Source organism: Octodon degus, unplaced genomic scaffold (genome assembly GCF_000260255.1).
Source record: "Octodon degus isolate 3935 unplaced genomic scaffold, OctDeg1.0 scaffold00243, whole genome shotgun sequence".
NCBI lineage: Eukaryota > Metazoa > Chordata > Mammalia > Rodentia > Octodontidae > Octodon > Octodon degus.
This window is the reverse complement of record NW_004524819.1, coordinates 1,227,750-1,239,792: the sequence shown is the minus strand read 5'-3', so window position 1 is coordinate 1,239,792 and position 12,043 is coordinate 1,227,750. Positions and strand designations below refer to the sequence as shown.

The 12,043-nt window shown below is 38.0% G+C and overlaps 1 protein-coding gene across 1 annotated transcript in view; it reads right to left on the bottom strand.

Annotated features, from left to right (window-relative positions):
• Lancl3 (LanC like 3) overlaps positions 1-12,043 on the bottom strand; it is a 166,310-nt gene that overhangs the window by 9,093 nt on the left and 145,174 nt on the right. Inside the window, exon 3 of the mRNA XM_004645896.2 lies at positions 7,297-7,494. Coding sequence (XP_004645953.1) covers positions 7,297-7,494 — 198 coding nt within the window. The remainder of the gene's footprint in view (positions 1-7,296; positions 7,495-12,043) is intronic.

Genomic DNA, 12,043 nt, shown 5'->3' with positions numbered 1-12,043 from the left:
CCCTCCCTTCCTCCCTCCTTCCCTCTTTTCCTTTTTTTCCTTCCTCTCCCTCTCTCCCTCCCTCCCTCCATTCTTCTCTCCTTCTCAGTCCTTCACTATTCTGGGGATGGAACCCAGTACACAGAGCCTCTGGCATGCTAGAACAGTATGCTGTCATTTAATTACATCAGAGCAAGATACTGCATTTCTATCAATGTGCTACAGAAGATCTCATTTTGAGTAGCAACAATGCTTTACAACAGATTTTTTTCATGTGCAATATAGTTTAATTTGTTTTAACTGTATTGTGGAGTTGACCCTTAGAGGAAAGGTAACATTTTAATTGAAGTACATTGATTGATAAAAATCTATAATTTTCAGGCCAGCAAGACAGCTCAGCAATATAAGTGCCTGCCAGGCAAGCTCATGATCCTGAGTTCGATCCCTGGTACAAAAAAAATGTATAATTTACAAATGAGTTAATATTTGAAGTGAATAGTCTCTGGCTATTTGGAAAAGTTATTTATAGAACTTACAGAAATTCAAAACATGTAATGTTTAAATACTTATAACAATACGTGTTCTCAAGACGAAACTGGGAGTCCCTCCAAGAACAACAATGGTCCCAAATGACCTCACCAAGACTTCTACAGGTATTTCAGCCATGAAGTCCTTCCAGTTTCATTGTTTAAAGGAAAGAAATGTTCCTCCAAAACTTGTCAACAGAGGTAATACCAATTACAAAGTAAGGAAGAGAAATAATTGCTATAATTTTCCCCAAGTTCCAAGTTCAGGCGTTTTATATTCAGAGAGGAGACTAGTGACAGAATATCATGTTCCCTAGTTCATAGTCTCCCCATTTACTAAATAAATTGTAAGAAAGGGCTGGAGAACAGTTCAGTGGTAGAGCACTTGCCTACCTTATGGGAAGCCCCTGGATTCTATCTCCGGTACCACCAAAATTGCATTAAAAATTAGTATATGAGCATTTAAAAGGAAGACACACAGTATGTATCTTGACTTGCTCATCCATTAGAGGTATCCCTGCCTTTCATAGCTTTGACTAGGCTGTTTTACAATTATGTAGTTATAAAAATTACCTTGTAGGAAGCTTATGCTAATGTAAATATTTCCCCCCTCTAGAAGATCACATCTTTTCTGGCAGAAGTCAACTTGACTTTTCCAGCTTCCTAGGAAAAACCAGTTTTGCATCCACAAAAGTAATTCATTTTTGTTTTCCTAACTGCCAAGAAATATGCTTTCCCTTTGGATATTCTTTTGAACCAATTGTAACACCTTTCTGCCTCTCTCATTAATGAGCTAAGAAAAATGTTCTATATACATCCTTCTATATTTGCGTTAGAAGCACAGTTTTGACATCATCCTCATAAAATGTGTCTTTCAACACTGTGATTAACACTTACACAGCGATGGCCTTGGTGCTCAACCAAGGCTCTCCAGTCAGCTAATACTGACATGGTTTACCTACAGCTCTTTTCCTTTAGTTTTAAAACAAGAATCTTAACAAACAAAAGGATGATTTTAAAAGAATCAAACTTAATTAATTATATATTCATTAATTAACTGCATCCATTTATTTGACAGTGGTCCTTGATTATTACAATGTATAATAGCTTTATGCAAGGCCAACTTTCTGGACCTGTCATATGTCCAGGCTTTGGGTATGCCCACTGTCCGCACCCCTTAAGGTGGCCCATGCTTGGTCTCACATGCTGCTATTACCATCTTGAAATACATAATAGTTTTTCTAAAAGGGGCCTAACAGTTTAGTTTTGCACTAAGTTCCCAAAATTATATTGTAGGTTCTGGCCTTGGGTGATATAAAGTAAGGGCTAAAGATGGCCCCTGCCCTTAAGAAGCACTGCCTAAAAAAAGAGATAAAACATGTACATGATACTTCTGGGACATAAAATTCATTCAGATCTGTCAATCATACTAGATGGATAAGAAAAATGGAAGCTCCCTGGGGAAGACAGTCTGGGGAGGCCCTAAATGTAGGACTTTTTCAAGGCTTCTTATGACACATAAGAAACTCCAGGCCCCAACTGATGCAAGGAGACCATTCTAGGCATAAAGATCACAAAGGTAAAGGTTTAGAGCCAGGAAGGATGAGTTACAGGAGGGCCTAAAGGGCAGTGTGCTAACCAGTAAGCCACTGGGGCAGAAGGTAGTTAGGTTCCAATTATGGATGGCTTTACAAGTCCAATTGGGCAGCTTGAAGTGCATACTGTAGGCAATAAGGAACCACTTAGAGTGTTTTGTTGTGAATTGTTTGGCATTTTTATGTAACAGTGCAACTGTTTTTATAGACAAACATTCCACAGTGCTGTCAGGAGACCTAAAGAAGGGTAATAGAATGGTTCTGAGCTTATTGTGTTGGCAGAAAGATGGAAATGAAGCTAATAAAAGAGTACTGTCCCAGGACTTGGTGGTTGTTTGTATTTCAACTGAGTATCTACTATATGCCAGGCACAAGTTGTTTAGAGCCCCAACTTTTGTGGCATTTACAACTTAGCTAAGGCTACTGATTAAGGTATCTGTGGAGAAATGGAGTTGTCCTGGAATACACAGGAAAGCTCCTAATCCCCCTTGGTGGTAGGAAGCCTTTACTAGGAAGTAATGTTTCTTGACAAGGAGTTAGCTAGGTCTGCTGTATGCTATTGGTGTCTTTCCTGGGTCTGTCTCCTTTAGCTTAACAGAAGTTGCCCCATCTCCCACTTCCTGTGAGAGCTGGCCATTAACAATGTTTAGGGCAGTTTACAGCTGCATCTTTCTTGACAGATTTGCTCACAGTCAAATGGAAGGTTCTATTATGCACCCATCCCTTGGCATATTTCAACCATGTAAGAGTACAAAAGTTCAGATCCCTTGCCTGGAGACAGAACTAGATTTTCTGGTTTCATCTGTGCCTCTCAGCTGTGCCTCACAGTCAGGGTGCAGGAAGTTAGCCTCCAGGTGGGCAGTGCTTTGGCTCTTCCTTTTGCTTGATCCTGCTTCCTTGCTGCCTGGTAGATTCCTCCTAAGAGTGAGCTCTGCTTCTAGTCACCCAGAAAAGGTATTCTTCCCAAGGGAAGGCTAAATGGTTCTTATTACCTAGGTACCTTGGCATGATACAGCTTCTGCTCCTATCTCTCTTCCTTAGCTTTTTACTTTAGTAAAATCAAACTAACCACTGTGCTTCCATGCTTACGCATATCCATACTGTTTGTACTTCTTGGAATAAGCGTCCCATTTTTCTTTATCAACAACTTCCTCCTCCAAAAATCTCTCCTAAACCTAGAAACAGCACCAGGAATCCCTCCTCAGGGCTCCCATAGCTTCCTATAAAAAGCTTAGCACGTGTACGGAGTCAGATTGAAATGATCAATTTCGATGTCTGCCTTTCCTAGTATAGGGTATGTTACCCAAAGACAGGAATTGTATCTTACTCATTGTGTTTAGCACATAACCAGGGTGCCAAAAATGTCCTTGCAATGCTTCATTTTATGACCCCACACAGGCCCATGCTGGGATGGAAATGAGAGACATGGAATGAAGAAGGGCTGAAATTCCCTGATTGTATGCAAGGCATTAGCCTCGGACACTTTAAAAGATATTCATCCTGTGGTTCTGGTCAGAGTGAAAGGCCTTCCACCTAAAGCCTAGAACACAATGCTACATGGACGGGACTTTGACAAATTTCTAAAGCAGTGGCTCCTAACTTAACCGCAGAATCCACAATAAGCCTGTTCAATCTCAAATGAAGCAATGCTGGGTCTTTAATTTTGATGCAAACCATATCATTTCTTCATAGGGAAAGTAATTAGTGCACAGTGGAAAAAAACAAAAAACAAACCTCAAGCCAAGCAACAAGCCTGGCCAAATAGGACAGGGGAAGGAATTACTTAATAAAAAATAGTTAAAGACTAAATGTTTGAAAACATGGGATCTAGCAGAAACTTGTGACAGCTAGACTTGGCACATAAAGAGTCAGTACACAGGCCCATTCTGGGATGTATAATTTGGCTGATGCACTACAAAGCTTAGTACCTAATGTGTACTTCAAAGCTTTGTTCTTTATTCAAAGTCACTTATATGAGAGCCTTTGTGAAATAAATCGTAAGAAACGCTCACACCTGTGCTTCATACAGAGTACAGGAAATGCAATGTCGGTGTTGCCATAGTAATGATGTAACTTGATGCAGTTAGCAGTTGATTTTAGCCACAGCATTTATTTTAATGATTTTGCAAATGGCTTTTGCTCTATATTTCACAGTCATCAAGGTTATGAAGGGGTCATAAGAATCTTCCTGCAATATTTTATTACATCAAATTAGCAAAAGCTATGTGCTATGATAAATATTTATACATATAGGTGTTTACAAAGCATCTGGGACCTTTTGTTCAGAAATGGCTCAAAGGGGAAGTCTATTGTGACAAACTACATTGAGTTTTTAATCTATCTCAACATGCTCATTTCACAGATAAAAACGGTGACTTTTCTCAAAGTGATTTAAATGGTCAGTGTTGCAGCTACAATTAGACTCCAAAGTTACCAACCTATAGTAAAGAATTATTTCTATAAAACATAAATGATGAGGTTTATCATCTAAAAATGGCAACAAGGGTTTTCATCTATAGATAAAAAATGAAGGAAAGTCAATAGGAAACAAAAAATATATAAGATACCACTAATGAAGTTCTCCATTGTGGATTTTCTCTGGCAGAGCTTTAATCACAGGGTTGGTCTGCCACCCCCAACCATCTGTGTTATTCATAAATCCACTCTTAACTGTGTTTTCTTCAAAAAGATACAATTATTTTTCTAGACCAGTTCTCATTGTATAATTTTTTTGGAACTTAGTTTTGCCAACTTCACGAAGATGTCAATCAATTTTGACATGCTTTTCTCAGATTAAAAAAAAACACCTCCTTTCTTTCACAGAGAATTGAACACCAGGTTTTGTGCATGCAAGACAAAAGTTCTACCATGAAGCCACATTCCCTGTCCCCTGATGCTGTTTTAAAAGCATTTCTTCAAAGGAAGAGGGGTACTGTTGAGATGGGGTGGGGGTTTGGTGGAAATTACAGGCCCCACTTAGTTTGTTACTCATTTGAGAATTGATTTATTTTTGCCAGTCCAGTGAGTATATGGATTGAATGATCTTGCTTTGGAACTTAGGTCTAATCTTCTTAAGATAATTAATATGAATGATAAAGGAGGATATATCAAGTCCCCAATGTGATGAATCCCATGCTGCACTTTTAGAGTAGATGATTTGCAGGGACAGATGGTATTTGGTCTATAAAGGATGGTTGCCCTTCAAGACACCTACAACAATTAACTGGCTCACTCACTCATTTCAGCAGATTATCTTTCTACTCTATTAAGGGATTTCACTAGCACACTGAGTGCTTTTAAATATTCTGTATTTAATTTGGGACATCTCCAAAATTCAAGGATGCTGGGATGCTTGGAGGATATCCAGACAGATCACTGTTGAGAATGATGAAAGGGAATGGGAAATGGATATATTGAGCATAACAAGAAGAAATGTAATTTTCAGGATGGTAAATAGCTGTTGTGTTTTATTTCCAAGGAGGTCAAAGCAAGAAAAAATGAGCACAAATTATACCTGGCAGGAGTTATGGCGGACAACACATATAATGTCCTGATGCAAGTATACAATCTAAAGGTTTTTTTTCCCCAACAGGTAAAAGTTGCAGGCAGAATATGGCAATACACTATGACTTAACATTATTTTTCAAGCTAAACTATACAAAGGAAAAAGTAGAATTACAGTTGAATTAAAAACATTGATTAAGTGGGGGAAGGTAGCAAAAACTGATGACAAAATAAAGAGACAGCTAGAATAGTCTAAAGCTGTGCTCTTGTAATGGAAGCATATCTTGAAAATCAAATCAACTCATAACACAAAAGAAATGTGTTATTTTTGTTATGTCAGCCTCTCTTCTGGCAAATTAATCAAAATTAATTGATTTATTTGAATTTTACTTCTTTCAAATTGCCCCTTCTTCGAAGGCCAAATCAATAGTGTAATGGGATTTTTAAAACAAAGGGTAGACTTCACCAGGGATTGCTTTCCATTTTTCTAAGCTTTTATTAGGCATTATAACAAATGCTCATTTGAAAACAAATTTTAAAACTGTGTATCCTAAACTTAAAGGTTTATCCAAATTGCCTAAAGTTACTCTTTAAAATGCAGATTCTGATACAGTAGGTCTGAAGCAGGGCCTAAGATTTGGGATTTTTAACAAGCTCTCAGTTGTCCTCGCTGCTAGTCATATCCCATAAAAGTTGGCAGCCTCCAGATCTGCACTGCTCAGTGTAGCTATTCATCTTTTGAATTGTGGCTAGTCTACTGGATGAGTGATGAGTGTGAAACAGACAATGGACTTTAAATATTCAATATTTTTAATATGTGAACTGCCTCAACTTTTTTATATTAATTTTATTGAGAAACAAATAGCAATGAGACAGTTTCAAAACAGATTAGCAGGCCAGTTCCAACTTTTAAACTAAGGCCAAACTGATATTTCAAGTATATTGGGTTTTATAATAAATATTAAATTAATTTCACCCATCTCTTCTTTTTATCAAGGGGTTGAACCCAGAGCCTCTGGAAGGTTAAGCATTCACTGTATTACTGTGCTACACTCCTCACCTGTAAACATTTAAATTACATACATGAGTTTTATTTCTTTTGGGTAGCACTAGTTTAATGTCATGTGTAAAAAGATATAGATTATGTATTTTTAAAATACAGAATTATTTTCAGGAGTTCTTTAAAGAGCAAGACATTTCTTAGGCTGGGGAGATGGCTTGGCAATCTAAACGCCTGTCTGCCATGCACAAAGACCCAGGTTTGATCCCCAGTATCACATGCTGTGCCCATAATGGGGCATGGTAGCATACTCCTATGATCTCAGCACTGGGGAGGTTGAGACAGGAGGATCACTAAAGGTATTAACTAACTGTGTAGCAAAACCCTTTAAAAATAAATAAATAAATAGAAAATACATTTTTAATTCTGAAAATTTTCATGCTGGTAGTGTGTGTGTGTGTGTGTGTGTGTGTGTGTGTGTGTGTGTGGTGGGGATGGAAGCCAGGGCCTCGTGCATGCTAGGCACATAGTCTACCGCTCCTCCATGTCCTCATCCCTCAGCTTGGTCTTTTAATCCTACATAGTAATAATCAAAAATGACAAATGTTTTACTTCAAATCTCAAAAAAGAACCCTCCTTTTAGCTAAGCTGGATGATAGGCTTTGCTTTCAAACAACAGTGCAGTCAAGACCTGGAGCACCATGACACCAGTGGACCAGCTCATTCTCTCTCTCAATGGTCTCTCCGAGCTCAGGTGGCCAGTTGCAATTCTGTTCCTGTTCCATGAGGAAGTCCACACTCTGCCACACCAATTCACGGTCTGCAGGCTTGAGGTGTTCATGGTAAGAAAGAAGCATCTGGAGAATGGATGACAGGCCGTGAGCTGCCCCTATATGGACAAACAAACATTATTCACTCACACAATAAGGAAGAAAGCCATTTGATTTAGTGAAAAGATAATTACAGGATTAAAAAATAGCAACACCGCTTGAAAATAGAGTGCTATAATAATCTAAATGCTGAAGAACTAAGCTGCTGGCAAACTTTAGCCTGAAGGCTGAATGTAGCTCACTGCCTGTTTTTGTGAATAAAGTTTTATTGGAACATAGTCATGTGCATTTGCTGAGTGTCTTTGGCTGCTTTAGTGTTGTGACAGTTCAATACTTGCATTTGTGCCAAAGACCATATGGCCCAAAGAAACTAAAATATTTACTGTCAAACTCTTCTTGGAAAAAGTCTGTTGACAACCACTACTTTACTGAAGGAGATTTTTTTAAAAACCTTAATAAGCATATCAATACCTTTTATTAAAATGTTCCTAAATTACTTGAAAATAATTTGGCCTAGGTATCTTAAACACTTATTCATTCAACACAGAAATATTAAGGATCTACTATTGATTCAAATACTCTTCTAGGTGCTAAGAATAGGTTAATGAACAAAACAGAATAAATCCTTCTGTAAACATTAAGTAGCATTAATTTATTTAATCCTTCACATTTAGCAATGTAAACTGGTTATTGTCTTGACCTAGGGATACACAAATGGGTACAAATTTGTCCATGCCCTTGAAGACTTTGCCACTTTGAGAATGAGAGCCAGATTTGTAAATAACTAGAACATGGGATGTTAAGTACTCTGTACTAGGTGTTGGCCAGGAGCGGGATGACTCATTTTCTGTGGCAATTGAACGGAGTCACACATTGCCAAGATATTTGGTTCAACATTATTTCTAGGTGTGTCTCTTAGAGTTATTTCTGGATAACAATCATTTGAATGTGTAGAGTGAGTAAAGCAAATTGCCTTCTCCAATGTGGTAGACCTTATTCAATACACTGAAGGCCTTAATGAAACAAAAAAGCTAAGAACGAATTCTCCAGCTCAGACATTAGTCTTTCCTTCTCTTTGGACTTGGACTCACATTTCATCTTACAACGTCAGCTTTCCTGATTCTGGCTTTTTCAGCACTCGTGAATGTTTAAGCCAATACTTTGCAATATATTATTTATTATAAAAAGTTGGCTCAAACAATATATAAAATCCATTTTTTTCAAGAACTTTGACTAATACAGGGGATAAGAGATCCAAGGAAGGAGGGCTTAACTTGGCTTAAGGGATGGAGCAGGCCCTGATGGTTCCATAGAAATGGTGTTCTCTGAACAGCTCTAGCAGAGAGTACTGAACTAGCAAAGTCCTGAGCCTGAGCCTGTCTTTAGAAAAGGAATTAGTTTAACAAAGGGAAAAAGTATCCCAATTCTTGAGGAATTTAAAGTCATTCCCTATTAGTAGAGTCTTAATTAGTTGTACTGGGGTTAATACATCCCAAGAGCTATTTCTTTAAACTCAACTCTCTAATTTTAAAGGTTTTTCTTTGTATTTATGCAGTTTTCACTTTGCTGTACTTAAATTTCTCCATTCCCCAGAAACAGACTTACAGTTGTATATGGTTAAAATTTTAATGGTTTTCAAAATTGGCCATGAAATGTCAAAATATATTTCCTTTCCTGGATTTGCAGTTATCAGAAAAGAAAATGCTTGGTTTTTAAGGAAAATGTATGTGCCTTTGATATAAATCTGATTCGTATGTGATTGGGCAGAATGCTAATTTCTCTTTTTAAAAAACTTCAAACATGAGACTGCTCAGGGGACCAGAGCAGCCACGGCTAGTGCCCTGGCATTCACCATTCCAATGCCTCTACCCTCCCCATTTCCTACTTCTAGCAACTATCATTCTGCCTGAGGCTTTCTCTGGCTACAGGAGTGTACCCAGCAAACACGGACAGAGATGATTAATAAAGCATGCGTTACTGGATGAACAGTTGAATTTCCTTAACAACTCCAGTGAGACAACTGAGGCACATTCTATACAGACTTTGAGAGTCCCCAAAAGAACTGAGCCTCAGTTGCCCACAGTTGCTCACCATTACAACCTGAATTAGCTTCGGTTTTGTTCCCTGTCTCATTTCCACACTCCTCTGTCAGGGCTTTCTCTGGCTGCCTATCGAATAAACTTTTCACATTTAAATCTTTGTCTCAGGGTCCAATTCTACGTAAACTTAAACAAAAACTTAACAATTCTTTGAGAAAATTCTCATTAATGCTGTTTACTGACCAATAAATCACACATTTGTGTATCTTCATTGTATTCAGGCTTTGTAGCAAAGGTCTTTGTACTATAAAGGTAAGGGTGAATATGATAAGTCCCTATCCTGAAGGTACACAAAGGGTACTAAGGTGGCTCAACAGGTGAGCCACTAATACTATCTCCTGTGGTGAAGGTTCCAATAAAAGTGCAAGCAGAATGACATGAAGCTAGCCCCATTGGTCAGGAAAAAATCAGAAACATATAAATGTTTCTCCAGAGAGAGTTCAACAATCATTTTAAGGAAAATACCTTTGCAGATCTTCTGCAGCTGGTGCAAAGTCTTGCATTCTAAGTATTAAAGCTAGATGAAGGATGTAGGATAGTGAGATATTTTAAGCAAAAGAAATGTGCACAAAGGAATGAGAATATGAGGACATTTTGTGCAGGAGTGAGGGGAGACTGCTGAACAGAACCTGGAGTGGCAAGATAAAGTTCAAGTCTGAGAAAAGAGACAGGAAGTCTTACAACCATTATGAAAATCAGTGTGGAGACTCCTTTAAAAAACTAGGACTGAAAATCCCATTAAATTCAGCTATCCCCCTTATGAGAATTTTCCCAAAAGCACTGAAAACATCATATCGTAGTGATATATGTGCATCTATGTTTATAGCAGCACAATTTGTTTTTCGTTTTTTGGGTTTTTTGTATTTTAGGTAAGGGTCTACAGTGTGTTCAGAGTCTCACTACCAGATCAGACTCATAGTGATCCTCCTGTTTATAGCCTCCCAAGAGATGGGATTATAGGTGCACACAACCATGCCCATTCTCAATTGCCATCTCAGCATGCCCAGGGGGAGGGGTCAGCAAAGCAGGCCCAGTGATCAAACCCCAGGCCCCTGTGCCTGCTTGCAAGTGCTTTAATCTGCTGAGCTAATTGGCTTGCCCTTACTGCAGCACAATGTGTGAAAGCCAAATCTTGTAAACAACCAGTATGCCCATCACCTGAGGAATAGATAAAAAAGATGTGGTATTTTTATACAATAGAGTATTGCTCAGCTATAAAGAATGATAAACTCAAAGCCTTTGTATTTAAGTGGATGCCACTTGAAGATATACTCATAAGTGAAATAAAACAGACCCACATATCATATAGTCTCCCTAGTATAAGAACTCAAAAAAAGAAATAAAAATTGAAAGGTATAACACAGTTAAATGTAAAGCAAGAACTTCAGGATTGAACAATGAGGAGAGGGCAGAGAGAAAAGCTGAGAAACATGGCAGGGGCAAAACCCTGCATTTATATACACAAGAAGGTTAAGGCAAGGATCCTGATAATCTCTATCAGGTTTTTGAAACTAGAAGTTAATTGGTAGGATTCTTACCCTGACTAACTATGTATGCTGATATCTGTGAACTAGGCAACTGCACTGAGGATAGCAATATGTAATACTAGGGCCATGCTTGGAATGCCTGTAAATCTGGTCTTCTATGTGACTGCTGCTTCTAATGTCATATCAGTTACTGCTGTACTCTCTCTCAAGTAAACTTTTGTTTTAAAAAAAAGATAATAAAAGAAAACAAGAGACAAGAAAAAGTTGTCATAGGACTGTTCTGCTGCAATGTTGCATATAGTTGGATTTCTAGATTTCTGTGTAAAAATATGTTTTTGTTTCTATTTTTATCTTTTATCTTTTACTTTTTTCATATTCCATAGGGATTTAAAGTTTAGCATATCAACGATTGATGGAAAATACCTGTTCGATGTTATGTCTAAGGTATTTGATATTCAGACAGATACTGATGTTAAGCTCAACTGCCTATGTTATAGGGCAATAATATCATTAAGCTTCTCTTCTGGAAGGTTAACAACCTAAGTTCGCAGACCAAAATATTAGAGAAAAAGAAGGGCTAAGGGATAGCCAACATTTTGGCCCTAGCCCTTCAATGTCAGTGAGGACTCAAGACATAAAAGAACCTGTACTGTAATATCCTGTAACTCAGTGGTGTCCCAAATTTTCTGTTCAAGGAGTTTAGGAGCCACAGAGGAAGTGATGAATGATGTAGAGTGTGCCTAAGAGGAACAATGAAAACATTCTTTCAGGCTTTCACAGAGAGAAAATTGGTCAAGCAATGGCCATGACTCATCCACATGGCTGACACTGATAAAGGACCTACATACTACTGTACAGGGTTTCAGGGTAAATCCTGAGGGGATTTGACTAAACTTTTCAGATACAAAAGTTTCATTTCTTGTTATATAGGTCTTGCTTTATCTTGGTCTTAACCATCCAGCAGAAAAGTATAAAAACAAAGTATAAAAAGTAAAGCCATATTAATATGCTGAGCTGTAAAA